We start from the raw sequence: 19,132 nt of genomic DNA, 5'->3' as shown, positions 1-19,132 counted from the left end.
ACGAGACACACAGCATCGACATCATAAGCATTCAATCAAGCAGTCTCTGTTTTTGGTCGACCTCCTCGGCTGAGATGTTCTCCTGATACCAGGAGTAATTTTTCGCTGAAATTTCTCCGATTTGATGAATTCTTAGTCAAAGTATCACATAAGCAAGCATGCATGCAACGAGACACACAGCATCGACATCATAAGCATTCAATCAAGCAGTTTCTGTTTCCGGTCGACCTCCTCGGCTGAGATGTTCTTCTGATACCAGGAGTAATTTGTCGCTGAAATTTCTCCGATTTGATGAATTATTAGTCAAAGTATCATATAAGCAAGCATGCATGCAACGAGACACACAGCATTGACATCATAAGCATTCAATCAAGCAGTCTCTGTTTCTCGTCGACCCCTTCGGCTGAGATGTTTTCCTGATACCATGAGTAATTTTTCGCTGAAATTTCTCCGATTCGATTAATTCTTAACAAGCACAAGTACGAAGAAAATACACAAAAATTTGTTCATTTATTGATTTATTTTTATTCTGGTCATATGAAGCAATGTCATGCATATCATATCCTACAGAGGTGCATCGCAGCCGTACACAGGCGAATGTGAATATACACTTACAAATTTTAGGATTTACTATCTTATATACTACTTTTTACGTACTGCCTCAAGTAATATGTATTCTACTTATTCACCCTACTATAACGGTCAGCTTTCTTATGAAATGTTTAATTATTTTCTTATATAATTTTCTTTCATTCAATTCAATATTATTCAGCAGCTTGTTCACCTACTCTACACTGACACCTGAACACTGTACTCAGATCAAGGCGTAATAAATATACTGAAACTGAACTGAAACGAAAATGTGTAACAATGACTTCTTCACTTCTCTTTACAATGTTTTTGAACGCCTGTTGCAAATATCGTGTTTTCCGGCCGTTTCTCTCAATCCCTTTAATCTTGTTCGCTGCGAATTGAGATGTCTGGAAGAGTGCGCAATCGATTTCTCTTGCAAAATCACGTCGGTATAGCGCACTAGGAAATTGATTTCAGCATCATCTAAAATCATTAAAATTTTGACTGAAAATCCATAATAGTTAGCCCAATTTTTTCAGCAACAAATTCTAAGTCTCTCATTCTCTACGCAGGGAATGCGTAGTCTAATCGGATGCCAAGGAAACCACAGCAAAAAGTGCATAGTAAAATCGGCAGAGAAATTACAACTGAAAAATGAGGAGCAGAAAGACCACGAAACGACGGTTTTGTTTTTTGGCTGTGACTTTCGATCTTTTGCTCTGAGCGTATTAGGACTGCGCACAATCGATTCCTCTCGCAAAATTGCGTGGAAATAGCATATTAAAGAACTGTTTGCAGCACTTTTCAAGTTCGTCGAAATTTTCGACAAAAATCCAAAGGGCCTTCCTTGTTTTTGGCCGAAAAATCTTCTTCTGGGAAGCGGTTTGTATGACCCTTTACAGACTTATCGGATCCCCAGGAACACAGAAAACGCTACAAAAAGCGAGTGTGATCATCAGCAGAGAAATCACGAGGCAAAGAAGAGCGGCTGAAAAAAAACAGAAGGAAGTCTTCTATTTATCAAGCCGTAATTCTTGATCCGTTGCTCGCAGCGTATTCGGGCAGCGCACAATCGATTTTATTCAGAAAATTACCACTGTATAGTGTACCAATGAATTGTATTCAGCATCTCTGCAAGTTGTTAAAATGTTCAGCAAAAATCCAAAGCGTCATTACATCATGAGCGAGAAATTTCTTGTCTTCGAATTGATTCACTTGACCCTTTCCTGACCAATTGGAACCCTAGGAATTCAGAAAACGCACCAAAAAGACCGTAGAATCAACAGCAGAGAAATTACGTAGTAAATATTTTGTTTATCTTGAATGAACATTTTTGATACGTTTATTAATTACTTCACAGTACACTTGTATGCAAATACTGCAGCTACAGTCAAACTATTATTGATCCCAAAGAACACTGCGACATCGAAGTGATGCATACTCATCTCAACCAGCCATTAGTTACGTGAGTGTTTGAATGGTGGTTACGGGTTTTCCTCCTATCCCAACCTCAAGCCCGAAGACCTCATGCCACGTCAAGTATTCGTATACATGTCCCGAACCTCGACACTACGCTGGGTAAGATTGGTGTACTCGGATCCATTGCCAGAAGCAAGATTCTGCTTAAAAGTCGCGGTTTGCACGATTTCTGGTGCACTGTGTGTCCGTTCAGTGCGATGCTCGACACGCTTTTCCGGAGGCTCCTCCACTTCCGGAATATCAAATGTAGCGCGTTTGTTCTGATATTTCACTTGAGCTTTTGCATCTCCTGAACTATCAACCAATGGGCCACCGTAAGACGTACTCAAAGACGAACGTGAAGTCCCCAATTTTTCCGCCTTCCTAGATATTGTTATTGTAGTAAGAAACATGTTACTTTTAGTGCTTTACGTAATAGATTCAGCAGATTTAAAACTATAGAAAATCTTACTTCGTAGACAAAGACTTGGCAGTCTCTTCCTTCCGTCTTCTCTTACCCTGCATAGTCAACTTTTCTATTGTTCTTGCGTCGACGTTTATCGTTCGCGTTTTTTGCGCCTCACTTTTTAATTTTTCGATATTCTGGGTGAGCTGATGAGACTGTAGCTTCAACGCCGCGTTCTCATGGACTAACCGACTGTTTCTTTGAACAACCTGGAGATGTGAATAAAACTACGTTTACTCCTGGGATGAGAATAATAAAAATAGAGCTAGGTCGATGAAGATGTAACCTGTAAGAATTTGGCTTTGCTGAGATGTACAGGCTCTTGGAATTTTTCCGATACTATGATGTTCAGCTCTTCGCGTGCCTCGTCCAGTTTCTCCATCATTTCGGCCATCACCTGTAAGTGCTCTCTCAAAAGTTGATCGAGTTTCTGCCTCAACGAATCCTTGGCATGCTTCATGCGTAAAAATTTGATACAAAGATTGTACGTCGTTTCACTCTTCTCAACCAGCTCCTCTCTCATTTGCTTGTTTTCTTCCTCTAGAGCTTCCTGGATCCTTTCGAACTCTTTTTTCTGCTGCTGCAAAGACCTTGTTGAGCCGGCGTCCATACGCTTACATGTTTTGTGATTCTGCATTTCTTCGCAAAAGTGCTCCTTTTCTTTTTGATAAAAGAATCTTTCGTCGTCCAACTGTTCTGGAATCAAAGTCGATTCATTTTGTTTGTACTATCTTGTTTTTTTTTTAAGAATTGCTTTGTCAACTATCTCCACACGCTAGTAAGTCATGAGACGCAATTAAACTTTATTTCCGATATCTATACTTGAACGCTTTTTATATACAAAGCTTACTGAATTTATTGCAAAACAATGAAGTAAAGTTCTCAAATAACTTCACTGAAACACTGGGCATGTGTACATACGTTTTAGATTTCTATTACATCTCTGTTGCTTTTTCAATTCTGATGATAACCGTTCGTTATCCCGTTGCAAGCCTTCCAATTGCGTATCCTTTAGTTGAACAGCTGCCTCAACATGTGCAATCGTTTGGTTCAAGTCTGCTACCTTCACGGGTATTTTAACTTGCCTTAGTTATAATACAAACAATTCGCAGTAGAATCGAAGCATTGCAAACATAAAAATAATTTCACAAATATGTTGCCACACAGCTATGCATTTAGTTTTGTGGAACCAATCATATTTTCAAAGTGCGTTATAGCTATGCGGCGTATCTTTATAAAATATCAGATTTATATGTAAATATTACAAACAAGCGCGTGAATGATGACAAATATTTTTTTTTAAATATTAACAACTTGTTGGCGCAATTCGACGACTTCGTCAAAGAGTTGTGACTCCCGGGTGGCTTCATATGGAAAATCGGGGACCGGAGTACCACTGAATTGACAATCAACACCACTGCTGGCAGTATTTTCTGTAAACTCCGCGCTCAAGTCGACACTTTGCATCTCCGAGATGTCCAACGTGTCTCGAGACGCGCACATGCTGGTCCTCGACGTTTTCGGCGACTTTGAAAATCTCCTGCAGTTTATCCATAATTGTAGTTCCTTTTAATAGCTGAAGACTCGTTAAGATCCAGGAGATTTCAATCAATTCGATCTTGAAGAGCGATTCTTTGCAAGTTCTGTACATATTGCTTGCTAATACCGAACTAATTGTAAGTATACTTTTATCCCAGTAGATAGCAAAAATCACTCGACAAGATCGGCTAAATACTTGGTGGATACATAACTAGAACGTACCCAGATGGTTTAGATTCGAAATTTAGGTACATGAATGATTCCCAAATGTTTGAGGTTTGGTGTTGCTAGTAAAAAATTTGAAATTCAAGGAAGCCCAACTTTTGTTAGCCGGCAAAACGAATCTTAACGTATCGAAAACAATGATGAAATTTGATATAAAATGAAACACACATTTTACACTTCATAGACTTAGACTAGTGCGTAACAATTTTTTTCTGTTATTTTCCCACACCGATATGTTACTCTTACCATTTAACTGTCAATCTATCAACTCTGGGCAAGACATGTGACAGTCATAAACTAACCTTAGAAATTTTTGTGGAAGTAATCCCGTATTTGAAAATGTTTTCTTCATCATTCATCAAGGTCGTAAAATGGTAGGCCGAAAGACCTACGACTATAAAATTCCAACCACACTAACTTCATCCCAGCATAATTAATCTTTCGAATATATTTACAAGATATCAAATATTTGAAAAGTAAAAGTAATACAAATTATTAATATGGCTACAACTATAGAATATCAAACATCCAGTTGTTACTATGATCCCACTGATATATCTGGCTCCAACTGTTCAAAGTGTGAACTACTTATACCACCACGTCATAAACAGGCAAAGAAAATAGAATTTGTGTACCATTTAGTTAGGGTGAAATTTAAAACACGTTAAGAAATTCATCGAGTTTTTGCGTTATTAGTTTTCAAATTTTTCTGAAAACTGGTCCTCTCGTGGAGAAAGGGAGGTTTGGCAAAAAATTTTTCACACAATTAAAATGAGTTCTGAATCTAGTCACACATTGTATAAACTTGCGCAACGAATCAATATCAATTAAAAGTTAAGTGAAATTTTTATTGTATCGTATATGTACAAAAGAGTATACAGACGTTTGGGCACGTAAGTGAAAAACACTGTGTATAACACATGTTAAATAAGAACGGTGCACCGTTATATTACTTTTCTTCAAATGGAATGAATATCGAGAGATGACAATGTTCTGTTTCAACTCCTTCTAATAGTCATAAAATTAATCAAAGACCTCGTTTAAAGTTCAAAATAAATACACTAGATCTGTGGGTTAAAATTTCCTTCATGATCTTTATAAGGAATAAATATTATTATCAAGTGATGTTATAATATAGCTTTGTGTTTTCTGACCGGAAGTCAAGTTGCGGAAGAGTGGGATTGAAACCTGAATCAATCAGTCTCCGTCTGTCTGTCAGTCTATCATTTGTCTAGTATTTGGATTCACGAACTATCAAATCTGAGCTGTAGATTACTATTTCGACGTTCAGGATGACGCAGAAGCGTAAAATGCGGAAGAGTCGACCTGCCATATGTCTTCTGTATAGACTTATTCCTCGAAAGTTTGTTTTCACTGTTGACCCTGTCATGGCCCCGGGACCCTTTTATAGTCGCTAGAATAAAATACATTTGCAGTTATTAGCAACCTTTTATCTTGCAGGTATTTTTTACACACAATTAACCTGAAAATCTTCAAGTAATGCACTAATTCAGTGAGGTAACAGATTGTGTAACATTAGCGATCTTTTACTCTTTGCATTTGCTTCTTCGTTTCTTTTAGTTGAAGAACAATTGTTATCGTAAGAAAAGTGCACATACTATTGGCAATCCAGCTTCAAGATTTTAGAACCCGTGAATTGATAATGGTCTCTTTTGACTGTCAGATGAAACGATACTGTAACGCAATGCGCGAATGATGATGAACTTACATTCAAGAGCCTAGCCTAGGATGTGTTTGTTGGTAATAGAACCACGGGTTTATTTTTTCTTATTCTTGTTAGCTTGATTTTTGTTTTTAGCTGGAACTGCTAATTTCGCATTCTTCTTTTTGGGCTCTTCGTCTTCGTCTTCTTCATCTTCAGGGTCCTAAATCAAAAACATCAGAGAAGTTAATGAGAGCAGGTCCCGATTACGTATTCTGTTCTAACGATTGAGTATATTGTAAATAGAGACAATAGTGGCATAAATCCAGCCTGATCACAGTCTTAACTACTCAACTAGCAATTCATTATTTGACAAACTAATAGTTATATTGTTTTCACCGTCAAGTAACAAAACTGGTAATCGCAAGAGAAAAACTTGTAGAAACCCAATCTATCATCAAAATTATTTATCATAGAACCCTGAGAAAAATTCAATATTACAAAGAATGGAGAGTATTCAAAGTTGTATACACGATATTTAAGAGTAGGCCCATTATATTGCACACTGCCAAGATGGTAGGTAGTGAAATAAAATGCAAAATCTAAAAACAATTATTCCAAAGACGTCGTTTATTTTTCAAAGAAACTAAAACTTAAATTACTTTGATGTGACATAAAAACAAGTACATCCGTACGTTTCAAAGTTACCATTATCATCACTCTATCTGGTGAAATAAGGAATTGATCATTAAGACGAATCTAATTGATGTTTGAAATATATAGTCTGTAATTAACGTAAGATAGTAAAACTTATTGCTAGGACCAAGCATGCTATTTTCGATAGTTCTCCTTGTCTACCTCCTCATCCATCTTGGCGCGTTTGGTGCCATTTTTTTTACCCTCGCCAGAAAGTTTCCGTTTCTTATGCGAGGCCTGAAATGTTAATTCCCATTCACATAACATATGATGGTCTCCTAACTTCTAACCATACTCCTTCAGTTTTGTACCGATTGTTAAGGTCACATAAGGCTAACATAAAAATAATTTCAGAATTTTTTTTACAATACGGTTAGTTTGCTTTTGCAAAATAATCAATGGTATGAATCAAATGTAATTACGAATGGGTTATTTATCTTCAACATTGACAATTTTTAAATGAAAATCCCTGGCTAAAAGCTGTAAAATTTTAGAGATGTATATTCACCTTCTCATCATCTTCATCATCGATGTTTTCTTCCTCCATTTCATCTTCCATGTCTTCAAATTCATCCATATGCGTCCCTGTAACGAGTAAGCAAGAATTTATTAGTGCATGATATATTCCCACAATATAGTGTTATGGAATACAGTGAGAGCGAAACTGTAATCGTAGTCTTTTTGACGACTAAAATGAAATGAAGCTGATGTTAGTGACTGCAGTCAGTGACTGAATGTGATAAACTTCTTTAAAGGAGAATCATACAATAAAGTTCAGTGCCGATGACTCTATGAAAATACTAAATATTCACGAGATTCGATAAAACTTTAGTTGCTGACTTTCATTTCTCAAGTTTTCACCATAATTACTATCCTTTGCCATTAACTTTGGCCACTAGCTTCAAGTTCTTTAAAATGAAATATTTTCTCATCAAATATGATTGTCTGTAAAAGATTGCGGCCAAATGGTGTCTCGCTAACCTTGAGCGTGCATCGCTGACACAGCTGGTAGTGGTGTTGCAAGTGTTATTTATCCAAATATACGGGGAGTGAAGGAAGATTAATCTACTGAACAAAATAAAACTTACCAAGGAGATTATGTCCTACTATGTGGACTGGACCGCTGCCTTTGATTAAGGTGAATGTGACGGGTGGATCAGGGAAACTTAGATCAAGGATAATTTGTGCAGTTTTTCCCAGTTCCAATAAGGCTATTGGGGTTTTAATTGGGCCTTTGAGTCCCATCGCCTCAACTTGTAATACATTCAACTCGCCAGCTTTGGCTTCAGGTCCCAGAAGTGCCTGAAAAGTTAGGAAAAAAAGGAAATAGTTAATGAATCTCATACAAATAAATTTGCCATATTTTGAAGCTAAATGATAATGTAGCGATAAACAGAGAAATAAATAGTACCAAATAATCGGTACATTCAAAGCTTGCATCAAGGCTGACATGTTTTTTTATCAGAAATTGACACGTGTTATTGCTTGTTCTTCATCGCTCCTTGTGAGGAATAATTTTTCTTATAAAAACAGCAACCAGTTAATTTAAACTCAAACTTAAATAAGTTACATTATAGACATTGATATTACAGCTTGCAATTCTTCAACAATCAATCATAAAAATTCAAGTACAATTAAAAATTTCAGTGCTTTCGACTAACAATAGTTTACAGTATGAATGCAAATGGCGCGAAAATGCGTTAAAAAGTGATAACAATTTTCGCGGACAAGAATCTGTGACTGTTCCCACAGACGTGTTCTTCTCGAATTTTTATATGTTGTTTGTTGTAAGATCGTATTTAGCGCGATAAAAAAGTTCAGAATGTGAATCGGCAAAAATGCGTAAGCACGGCGACAATGGCGCCAAAGGTGCGTAACAAAAAATGAGTCTAACAGTAACTCTGATGAGGTGTCAAAAATTAGATGTTTAATTGCCAGATTGACAATTTCAACTCACCATTTTGATGATGAGTTTTTGGTCAGCACCAAAATGCTGATTAGCACCGTCAACGTCCTCGTTTTTGTGTTCAGGATCCCAGACCTCGGTGGCATTGGGTCCTTCCAAAGTGATTCCTGCATACAGATTGACGCAAGACTTGAAGAATGTAATTAAAACATAATTTAAATCGACGTAATAATCATTCTGTGGCACATCGAGGACGAGAGAAATAACGAATTGTATAATAACCGAGATTCTTCTACAAAGACAATGGATTCGCCTGCATAATGGCCGATATTCTGCCGGCGTCCACACGTAGATATGCAACGGTGTTAAATCAACGACATGTATCGAAAGTATTCACTATTTTTTGAAAATAAATAAACTAATATATCCGTTAAGTCTTCGAGTGTGATATTTACCGTATAAATATTCCTCAGCCATGGCGATCGGTTAGATATACACAGATACGAACGTCTCGAGTTACGGGTCAGAAGCCGAGGGACGCCGCGTAACTGGGCAGACTCGGAATGGTCGCACGTGTTTGACGATCTCGCAGCGAATGAGTTTCGCGTCCCTCGGCTTGCGCGCCTAGAGTACGTTCCGGTTTCTGATTGGTTCCCGCCTCCGATCGCCTGCGGTCATTCGGACTCGCTATTGGTCTAGAGATGGCACCTGGCGACAGAAGTGACGAACTAGGTTTTGCAAAACGACTGTATTAATAAGATAAATTTTCTCAACAATAGGCAAACTGTGTATAAAACGTGACAGCGCGAGTGCGTGGTATTGAAAACTCCGTGTTAATATTATTAACGGGTTCTCGTGTCGCTTAGAACAGATATTTAATTCCTATATGAGTAAGCGTATATTCTAGAAGAAATCCGGCACCTGCTCACAGCACCTATTCGACACGTTGTCTAGGAAAATGCGTTATACGTTCGATCTATGCGTGTTTATGGTAATCTCGTGTCTCTGGATCAACGATATCGTAACTTCGGAGAAGAGATCGAAAAATGACGGTGTATTTACACCCACCGACGAGTGGCAAGTCGTTAAAATAGGTAGGTGGAGAAACGGGACTACTTTTCTTGCACTTGACGTGTGCTTACAACGTCAGTCAAGTCACAGGCCTCGTGTGATTATGTGAATTGATCGTTTACCAACGAGAGATCAGCATATGGCTCATAGATCGTTCGCCTTATTAAATTCATCACTTTACGCGGTGCGATAAGATTCGACGCGCTGTTATATTTCGTATTTTGAAAGCTTTGTCGGGGTTTGAGGCTTCCCGATTATTCGACGAATCCCGCTCTTCCTAACGAACGCTGTTGATTTTCAGGCACACCAATCCCAAAAGGTCTTCATGTTCGGTATAATTTTCAAACTGGCATTACTGAAGCAAAACTGATGGAACCCGGCGAAAAAGAAATATCGGATAACGACGAACCGCCTAAATCCGTAGCCCTACATCCAGACGCGGAGAAATATGGACCTTTGGAAATTAATGATCAACAGATTCAGCGCGATGATACGACTTTAAAAATATCTGGAGAAGAATTAAAAGCCGAATTGAAAAAAATTAAGTCTAGCAAGACGCCGTTCGCACGGAAACCCAAGGTAATTCGTCACTCAAATCTATCTCGATTTATGAACTGGAAACAGTCACATTTTTCACATTACTGACAATTTATTCTCCTTTTTTTCAAAGCCTGCCAGGTTCCAGAGCTTTGATGAACTGAAGAAGAAGTATGAGAACATGGACTTTGGTCCATCAACCGACATTGATTTATTAGGTATTTTCATTGAACAGTTCGATACTCATAAAACTGCAATTACCTCCGGATCACTAGATGCCAAAGAGATCAAGGACATCATGGATATATTGGGTCAGTTAGAATACCTGGTCCATGACATTGACAATGGGCTTGAATTCGCCAGATTGGAGGGGTACGAACAGTTGACTTTTTGTAATTCTTTAAACTGTGCATCGCGCTGTTTGAAATTGAATTGAGCATTTCCACCTTTTTCATTTTGCATTCCTCAAGCCTGTTGCTTCTAGTCTGGAATTAAGGAATCTCTCATCATTCGCCTTTTAGAAAAACTTTAAATACGCCAATTTTTATATTCTAGTATTAATTCATATCAGATAACAATAGGTCTTCACTTTACATTCTGAATATTTTCAGCCTGAGAAAAGTGATACATCCCTGCCTGAATGGTACAATAGAGGAGATCAAATGCGAAGCACTTCATGTCCTCGGAGCAGCTGTACAGTCGAACCCGAAGGTGAAGGAGATAGCTCTGGAGTCTGAATTTGTCCCAATCATCTTGCGCATGTTGACAAAACACGGCAACGCAAAGTTGATGAATCGATGTATATACGCACTGGGTTCCCTGGTCCGAAACTATCCAGCTGCACAAAAATCATTACTGAGCCATGGCGGCTTAGAAATATTTTCACAAGTCCTGGCAGATGGTCCCATTTCTACACAGAAACGTATCATGAACCTGGTTAACGATTTGATCATCGAAAGGGTAAATTTAAATGAAATCGAAGACCTGGAGCGGCGTAATTTAAAAATGCAAGAGTATACTGGTATTGAATTAGAGGAAAAAATAGTGCAACATAAGTTATGCTCACAGCTAGGCAGTTTACTAGTAAAAACTATACAGAATGAAATTAAGATTGAATTCAATGCTCAAGACCATGACTTACTGGAAGCTATTTACGAATGTGTACTCACTGTTGGCGATATCTGCAAACTTGAGTTTAAACAAAACGGAGATCAAATCTTGACCGCTCTAAACAGCATCAGTGCTTTGTACAAGAGCTTGGATCTAAAATTGCATTCAGATGATGATGATTTGCCTCGGCACCTCCTGAGACTGGTAGAAAAAACGAAGCAGACCATATTTGATAAGCCTCATGATGAACTGTAAGATCATGAAAGGATCTACTAACTACCCGTTGGTGCAGTACTATGTATCGATAATCTTAGATGTTAATATTTAAGTAAGATGATTAAATATTGATGTAAGGTATTGTAAGTGTATATCCATTTGTTGACTACTCTATAAATACCAATTGTTAAGACTGACGTATCTGTTCACAAAACTAATATTAATTATATCTGTACATATAAAATATCGTTAAAATTTCCCCCTCCTCCCCTATATTTGGCTAAAATGACGGCAATGGATAAACGTAATGTTAAATAAAGCTGAGCAACTGCTATAAAACAACAGCGTATCTTGACCACGATACTTTGATACTCATCAAGTAATAATCACGATGAATTACTCAACATACAATTGTCTGCAGATTTGGATTAGCATAAAGCCAATTATCTCTATATTAAAGCGGACAAAATTGTTCATTATCACTTTTCACATGAGATACGACGACATAAAACAATTTCTCTTGATAAACAATAATTATTTTATTTACAAAACCCGATGATTAGATGTAAACAGGTCAGAATTAGATATATTATGGTCATTATAAAATGTGCTTAGAAAATCGTGCTGTATTTACATACCGGGGAGAAAGGCACTCGTAATTAACATAGCAAAATAACCAATCTCATTATTTTTCACTATTTTAAGTACAATAATTATTATATTGGGTTTACATCAATGGATTGGAAAGGTTGGTTTTACTACTGATTTTCTGAATTTCAAGCAATTATTCACAATCAGTTAATATCACATACAATATTTCCCGTGCAAGAAAATCAGTAAAATTCAATCCAAAATTATTCAATTGAGGATCAAAGATACCGGCAAAAATTCTTTGACACCGATTCTATAGGAACTTAAAAATATATTTTATACAGTACAATCTTACAAACCCTATTCTTACAGTTTACTATGCCTTTCAATTTTATCTTTACTCTCACCCTACGCCTCGATCGATATATCATAGGTACAGGTATAACATGGCAAATACTGCTTATACTTACATTTTGAACTCACGATACCTAGTAAGTAGAACATAAATTTCCTACACCTTGATTCATTGAGTATAAATTTCCTGCAGGATGGGAGGAGAAATGTACATTCTATGAATAAGTCAACAGTTTTTCCTTTTGATTATGATGGGTAATTAACAATGACGACTACTAAGTATAATTCAATTACTTTCTCATTGATATGAGATTAAACACGATTTCAAAAAATAGATGTCTTTTTTGGTTTCATGTTTATCATATACTGCATACTTATTGTTATCAATAATCAATTTTCAACGAAATGCTTCTGTAAGAAATTCCATCGGAAGTCTTGACAAACGAATAAAGAAAAATTAAACTGTTAATTCTTAGTCCAATTTCGACGAACTTTACAAGTTCGCTCAGTCAATTATTTTAAAACTGCAATTATTACATTCACATAGACTTTGCGCATCGCGCGCTGCGCGGCGTTTTGTTTTTTCGTTTATTTTCCCTCTCATTTCAACTTCGTTTCTTGAATTATTCGAAAGTCTTCTGATATTCAATCGCATATCGCAGTCATGAAGGCCATTAACGTAATACCAAGTAGAAGAGCAGCTAATTGTTTCAAAGATTCCTTAGGGTTCGTTTCTTGGAGAAGTTCAGGTAGGACAGTAACCAGGCCGATGTGAAGAAAGCCCCCTGCTGTGAACGGTAAAATCCAGCTTGTTCTAGCCTCTGCAAATAATAACAGTAAATTTAATTCACATAACCATTCGGGAAGGTATAATCCCTACGTGTATTTGAAATATTAAATATATTACTTCACGGAACCCGAAACTACAATAAATGCCAAAAATATTTCCTTCACTCCGTTACGAAAAAAACTTCATTGTCTAATTGGAATACCCATTTATGGCAATGACCCATGGCAATAACGCTGCAAACAAACTGTTATAGGAATTCAGTCCAAATAGACCGAAGCATTGAAACTTACCGACACCGCCTCCAGAGCATAACACGGCAACTAAAGCCCCAAAAATTCCCCCTCCGGCTGTTAGCAGCTGCGCTTTAGCTGCGTCCCACCTATTGAACCCGCTCCTCAAAAGAATAGCGAAATCTCCGACTTCGTGCGGTATTTCATGAACCAGAATAGCTAGGGTGGTCAGAGCCCCGAGTCTAAACGAGACTAGGAATGCTCCACCGACTGCCAAACCGTGTGTAAAGTTGTCGATTGAATTGGCCAGTAGATTGAGGTACCCAGAAATATGTTTGGCTTTCTCTTTCTTGGCAATTTTCTTAGCTGCAATTATTTCGCGGGAAGAATCTTTGGTAATATTCGTCGGCTGATCGGTCATTTCCACGTAACCGTTAGTGCCCTTTGTAGCGAGGCCATTTTTCAACTCCGTCGAGACTTTTACAGAGTTTGCATAATCCGAATGGTTCGAAATAAAACCGTTCGATAGTTTCGCGTTCAGACCGTTTTTGCAGCTGTTGGACATGTTGCAACAACCACCGTTTAGGCTCAAGATATCCTTCGGGATACCGTTCATGATCTGGGCACTTAATCTCACGCAGCCGTTCTTCACGTTTCCATTAGACATCAGACAATTGTTGTTCTCCAATTCTTTTTGAAAGTTATTGTTGTTCAACAATTCAAGCTGCTTTATTTTGTTCCTGTTTATGCTTTCCGACAATCCGATGTTGTCGTCAACGTCAACGTTAACTGCATCTTCCTCTTCCTCATCGTCGTCATCTTCCTCATCATCTCCGTTCTGTGCTAATCCGCCAAATATTTTTTCTGCAATTACGAAGACCAGGAACCCTGCCAATACCCACAGACCACAAGCCATTGACGCGTGACCTTCTTTCGACCCTTGAAAAATAAAAACAACAACATTACAATTTAAAATTAAAAAAAAACTTGATGTATCTGGTATTCTCGACTCAAATTCTTGGAACTTTGAAGGTCTTCAAGAGATATCAGTTAAAGACAGCTGGACTCATTTCACACATGACATAGAAATAATCTCTGAAGCGAGAAATATGTTTGCAGATTTGAGACCTGCACTAATGTTAGACTCAAGAGGTCAAGAACGCGCGGGCGAGACGAACTCTGACACTAGCTGTCTACAGTGTAACATTTCAGTATTTAGATTGGCAATTTCGAGGCGTGCAGATTGAATCGTAACCCGGTCAAGCGATGATAAGGGAAGATGCTGCGGTAGCACGTGCGTAACATTTGCGCACTCACGTGAAAATACGTCGAATTTCGGACTCACAATTCCTTAGTGAAATGAATATAGTATCCTTGATAGCAAAGAATCTACAGGATAATACATTACACGTTAGAAACAATCATCAGAGCCCTGTTAATCGGAAAGGCTGATTACTCAAGCAGCAGTTGTGCAGTAACCATTACATTATTACGTCACCCGCGATTTCAAAGTCCAGTAGTAACCGTAATTGTCTTAGGCAATTTTTCGTAAGGAACATTCGGTGCCGCTCCATGTATTCCGAATTACTAACAGCTCGTATATATTATACGTACATTGATTCAGCGCCTTGTTTGCCCATGCTTCTGGTAGTAAGTGCAAAAAAACGTCGCCCAGAAGTCCTCCGACTGCGAAACTCAATAAAACATTGAGTGTTCCTGCGCTCTCTGTAAAAAGACAAATGAAAAAAGCGATTATAGGTACATACGGAATACAGTCATATGCATATACGTATTGCCTTTGCGTTGTGTATTAATACAGCTAAACGATAGCCTATTTTCGACAACATATTACTCACCCAATGCGCATCACTGATCAGAATTAATCTGTCTGAACTTTGGCATGTGTGTTCAACGATTTGTGATAGCCGCATGAGAAGTCCAGCATTTGCTTATGCAAGGAGAAAGTATAGTTTCCGCGGTTAACTGGTATAAAGTAATGCAATAATACAAAAACCTAGGACACCTGCTCATTGTGTTGTAAAAGTGAGATACGATCGCTTGGTATTTTGCACAAGCATTCGTCTTTGCTAACTGCCGGCATTACATTTCGTACAAAATAAAATGAAAGAATAAAAACTAGGTGTTACACTCCATTTGATGTCTGACAAAGCCGCCGAAATACTCTTTGATATGTGTTGCGGATACGTGACGTACCGGTGATAATTAGAATCTCAATCATATCCGAACGAGCAGAATTGACTTTACCTATAGTTATGAAATATGTTGCAATATCCAACTATGCCGCGCAGTCTGATACGAACAGTTTGTTACGGTCTGAAACGATCAAGACAAATCTAAATGACCGTCTGTTACCGTAGAGACAACGCTTCCTTTATTTATTAAATATGATTAATCGTCAGTTTCAATAATTTCTGTTGAAATTAGCTGGGTTCCCCAAAACCCCGTTTATCGTGTTTACTTGTTTGCTTTTTTTTTTATCGATTTTTTCTTTTTATTTTGGCACATACTCTACACACATGTGGCAAATGCCACCGAAGTCGGATATAATTGTAAAGTCAACTTCAGTTTGTTGGTTCTTTGATCCGAAGTAGAGTTTTGTGAATTAAACGCGAAATAAGTCGCAACGTTGATATCTAAATAATTTATCATAATTAATTTCTTGTTATCGTTATTATAACTTGTCATGAGATGCTTTACATCTTGATTATGCACGAAACAAGGAGAAGTGAATAATGCCCTTAAGCCAAAGGCGAAAAAAAAATTCATTGAGAACGTCTTACGTATCGTGCACTTCTAGAGAATATATAGATCACGGCTGATGGTAATCGCTATCCAATATCATAATTGCTTTTTAACTGTGTTGTAACTCTGGTCTATCACCGATTAATCGAATCATCTACATGCGAGACGTGGGTTCGAAAATCTTCCGAAACACAACAGCTAGTGTGATTGAACATGAATAGTAAAAACTGCTGACATGTCTTCAAGTGTTTTTCGTCATTTGCACGTGTCCCATATTTGAGGTATCATTTTTCAGGGTTGTAGGAAGGAATTTTTTTTCTAAACATATTTCGGTACACTTTTCCAAGCAGCGCGATCTTCACAGTAATGGATCAAAGAACAGCGCGTCATGATGTGCTTATCGTATAAGCACAGAGTTTCAAAATTGTGATCGTATCGCGAGTGCGTGAGAGATTCTGCGGAGACTGATTACATGGCTTATCCTTTAAAGCGATAATCTCATAGATTGTGAAGTGACAAAACCTCTTCAATTGCAATTATAATCAAGCACATCACCTGTTACTTTATCACTCAGCAAATCTTTCATTCAAACAGTCTAACGGACAGGCCTCTGCTTTCCGAATTCGTTTAACTGCAAAATTGATTAAAAAAAGCATAAACCTGCTTTGAATTGCACTGAAAAATACGCCAGTATTTTCTGAAGTTAAATTTTCTCACTATCTTAAATCAAACCGGATATCGGGCGAGCGTGAAGGAATTTTCATTACGTAAACCTTTTCTATAACACAGACAGCAAGAGTCATCCACTGGAATTAACCCTTCGAACGATTTTCACATTATCACTCCCATGCACGCTGCTTTATATTTCGCAACCGTGGGAAAACACCCCATAAATTATTTACGAACCGTTGCTCACAATGGCAGTTCATTCTATTGGCAATGAGAACGCTGCGAACCGACGATAAGTTCGGAAGTTACATCACATAGTTCAAGAGTGATCGAAAATACTCCATTCTGTGTGCTGTGCTATTTTTTTTTTTTCTCCAAATCGTCTGTTCTTTTGCGTCTCCAAGAAGTCTAATTGTTTTCTCAACTGAACAAATTACACATACAAGGTGTGCCAAAAAAATGGGACCGATTTGAAACGTAAATAAAATCCAAATGTGTTGACCGATTTGCGAAACGAATCTTTCATTTCGCGTTTGAGAATCTGGAAAATTTTGATTCGTTGTTGAGATGCACGCTCTTGAAAAACAGGTTTTAAAAAAGTCAATGGAAGACTTAAAAAATTAATATTAAAGAATATTCAACTCGATTTCTGAAAAATACACATTAAACCTTTTAACTGAATTTCGCTCTTTGTTTGCTTTTTCGCAAGAATCATATTAATTATTAGAAAACTTTTCAACATCAGAAACCAACGAAATAAATTAAAAGTACGATATTATACATTTTTTTTGTAATCAATTGATCCAAAATAAATTATTCCTTCAATTACAATTTGAGATCGAAAATAGGTTGAACATTATTTAATATTAATTTTTTTCAGTCTCCCAGCAAGATTTTTAAAACCCGATTTCTAAGAGCGTGTATCTCAGCAGCGAATCAAGATTTTCAAACGTGACATGAAAGATTAACTCTTTCAGTTTCAATAAAGCTCTCCTGAATCGATCAACGTGTTCAGATTTTATTCACGTTTCAAATCGACCACATTTTTTGGCCCACCCTGTATACATACTTTGACAGCGAGCAATCCAGAATTATACAGTAATTATGTCACCTGGCAAGTTGCTAACTGTTTTTTAACAAAAATTTGCATTTTTTCCCTGCATCTTACAGAGACAAAAACATAACAATGAGAATATCTCTTGCGCCAAACATTTTACCATCGTCATGGTTCTGGCGAAATAGTTAGATATTTTTAATTTGTAGTCCGGAGGTTTACTGTTGGTGCGGAACACCAGCATCTGGCAAGAATGCGAACTACGCAGTTAAACGTGTCTTGCGTATTGGTCATCACATTTCATTTTCAATTCATTCGCATGCTTGCCAAGAAGTCTTTCATTCAATTAATTTATGTGGAATAACGCGTGTGTGTGAGTGTGCGTGTGTGTGCGTGTGTATGTAAAACGATACGTTCAACTGCCATTTAACAAGGTGCTACAATAGTAACTATACGTAACTATTACTAACAATTCGTATATTCTGCTAACAGTTACTGGTACACGCAAGTTACTTCTGGGTTGCATCATTAACAACTCATTAACATAACCGGCTTCCAACCTCAGCTCTTCTCATGGTTAAAGTGACAAAAAGGTGTTTTCATTACATACAGATTGTACCAATTGCCGGAGAGGCACGAAAAATTGAAGTTCCTGCGAAGTATTTTTGAAATAAACAATCGGCTTAAAGGTTAAACACATACTGATTAGCTCCTTCAACTCCTCCTCAATGAACTTTCACTTTCAGTTTCTTTCTTTTCAAATCGCATCTGAGATGAAAGGTGCAGTGTGACGTTGGTCAAAACCAAAAGCTCAACGATTCCCATCTCATCTTCTATGGGCTAACCTTATCAGTTCAAATGAATCAAGAATGGTAATACGAGATATTAGAATAATTGCATTGTACAACGAAGCTGCAGCTTTACACAAAACGTATTGATCTTGTCGATTGGCTAATCATTCCCGGAATGAGAAAGTCGTAGTGTAATATTTTTTAGCTACGAATATATCAAAGACGCGAACAATTACAAATCATTTCCTCGGATGAATTATCATGAAACTTGTCAGATACGCCCCCTAAAATGCAAAATTTATCGTGAGTAATCTGATACTACGATCATTTACAGAGCCGGCCGGATAATTCCGTTGACGGATAACGCGGGGTTAGATACAAGTCATTGGCCAAAGGCTAATTGTCCACAGCCACTTTCGACTCCATATAA

General features: G+C 37.5%; 4 protein-coding genes across 8 annotated transcripts in view; 1 reads left to right on the top strand and 3 right to left on the bottom strand.

Annotated features, from left to right (window-relative positions):
* Positions 1-2,108: 2,108 nt before the first annotated feature.
* On the bottom strand, positions 2,109-4,000 carry LOC124416221 (girdin-like). The gene is made up of 6 exons (XM_046897146.1): positions 3,812-4,000; positions 3,419-3,560; positions 3,339-3,346; positions 2,784-3,224; positions 2,504-2,706; positions 2,109-2,415 (listed from the first exon to the last, which is right to left on the bottom strand). The coding sequence occupies exons 1-6, from the start codon at positions 3,998-4,000 to the stop codon at positions 2,109-2,111; spliced, it is 1,290 nt and encodes a 429-aa protein (XP_046753102.1).
* A 1,088-nt stretch (positions 4,001-5,088) lies between these two features.
* Positions 5,089-9,168, bottom strand: LOC124415823 (nucleoplasmin-like protein). Of its 3 annotated transcripts, XM_046896477.1 has the most exons (7): positions 8,982-9,168; positions 8,578-8,693; positions 7,709-7,922; positions 7,129-7,205; positions 6,783-6,857; positions 5,991-6,147; positions 5,089-5,675 (listed from the first exon to the last, which is right to left on the bottom strand). In XM_046896477.1, exons 1-6 carry the CDS (start codon positions 9,001-9,003, stop codon positions 6,040-6,042), a joined length of 612 nt encoding a protein of 203 aa, XP_046752433.1. In that variant the 5' UTR covers positions 9,004-9,168; the 3' UTR covers positions 5,089-5,675; positions 5,991-6,039. The 3 variants fall into 3 exon arrangements, with proteins under 3 accessions (XP_046752433.1, XP_046752432.1, XP_046752434.1); XM_046896476.1 differs by lacking the exon at positions 5,089-5,675 and having other exon boundaries at positions 5,812-6,147; XM_046896478.1 differs by lacking the exons at positions 5,089-5,675; positions 6,783-6,857 and having other exon boundaries at positions 5,812-6,147; positions 8,982-9,165.
* Positions 9,169-9,256: 88 nt separating this feature from the next.
* Positions 9,257-12,722, top strand: LOC124415817 (nucleotide exchange factor SIL1). 3 transcript variants are annotated; one of them, XM_046896465.1, is made up of 4 exons: positions 9,257-9,620; positions 9,899-10,176; positions 10,268-10,506; positions 10,746-12,722. In XM_046896465.1, exons 1-4 carry the CDS (start codon positions 9,485-9,487, stop codon positions 11,497-11,499), a joined length of 1,407 nt encoding a protein of 468 aa, XP_046752421.1. In that variant the 5' UTR covers positions 9,257-9,484; the 3' UTR covers positions 11,500-12,722. The 3 variants fall into 3 exon arrangements, with proteins under 3 accessions (XP_046752421.1, XP_046752423.1, XP_046752422.1); XM_046896467.1 differs by having other exon boundaries at positions 9,297-9,312; XM_046896466.1 differs by lacking the exon at positions 9,257-9,620 and adding an exon at positions 9,715-9,781.
* Positions 12,723-13,002: 280 nt separating this feature from the next.
* The window catches only part of LOC124415819 (zinc transporter ZIP13 homolog), a 12,608-nt gene continuing 6,478 nt past the window's right edge, over positions 13,003-19,132 (bottom strand). Inside the window, exons 3-5 of the mRNA XM_046896468.1 lie at positions 15,040-15,150; positions 13,486-14,364; positions 13,003-13,226 (exon numbers count right to left, since the gene is read on the bottom strand). Of these exons, the coding sequence (XP_046752424.1) occupies positions 13,051-13,226; positions 13,486-14,364; positions 15,040-15,150 (1,166 nt within the window). The 3' untranslated portion in view covers positions 13,003-13,050. The remainder of the gene's footprint in view (positions 13,227-13,485; positions 14,365-15,039; positions 15,151-19,132) is intronic.

The sequence above is a fragment of the Diprion similis genome, chromosome 2 (assembly GCF_021155765.1).
Source record: "Diprion similis isolate iyDipSimi1 chromosome 2, iyDipSimi1.1, whole genome shotgun sequence".
Lineage (NCBI taxonomy): Eukaryota > Metazoa > Arthropoda > Insecta > Hymenoptera > Diprionidae > Diprion > Diprion similis.
The sequence above is the reverse complement of the archived record's forward strand: the minus strand, read 5'-3'. Positions and strand labels throughout refer to the sequence as shown.

Coding starts and splice junctions, on each gene's coding strand:
- LOC124415817 (XM_046896465.1), top strand. CDS start 9,485: ATGCGTTATACGTTCGATCTATGCGTGTTTATGGTAATCTCGTGTCTC. Junction 9,621..9,898: donor GTGGCAAGTCGTTAAAATAG/GTAGGTGGAGAA, acceptor GTTGATTTTCAG/GCACACCAATCCCAAAAGGT. Junction 10,177..10,267: donor CGTTCGCACGGAAACCCAAG/GTAATTCGTCAC, acceptor TTTTTTTCAAAG/CCTGCCAGGTTCCAGAGCTT.
- LOC124415823 (XM_046896477.1), bottom strand. CDS start 9,003: ATGGCTGAGGAATATTTATACG. Junction 7,923..8,577: donor AAAAACTCATCATCAAAATG/GTGAGTTGAAAT, acceptor CTAACTTTTCAG/GCACTTCTGGGACCTGAAGC. Junction 7,206..7,708: donor AGTAGGACATAATCTCCTTG/GTAAGTTTTATT, acceptor TACTCGTTACAG/GGACGCATATGGATGAATTT.
- LOC124416221 (XM_046897146.1), bottom strand. CDS start 4,000: ATGTGCGCGTCTCGAGACACGTTGGACATCTCGGAGATGCAAAGTGTC. Junction 3,561..3,811: donor TCGTCGAATTGCGCCAACAA/GTTGTTAATATT, acceptor ATACCCGTGAAG/GTAGCAGACTTGAACCAAAC. Junction 2,707..2,783: donor GCAAAGCCAAATTCTTACAG/GTTACATCTTCA, acceptor TCACATCTCCAG/GTTGTTCAAAGAAACAGTCG.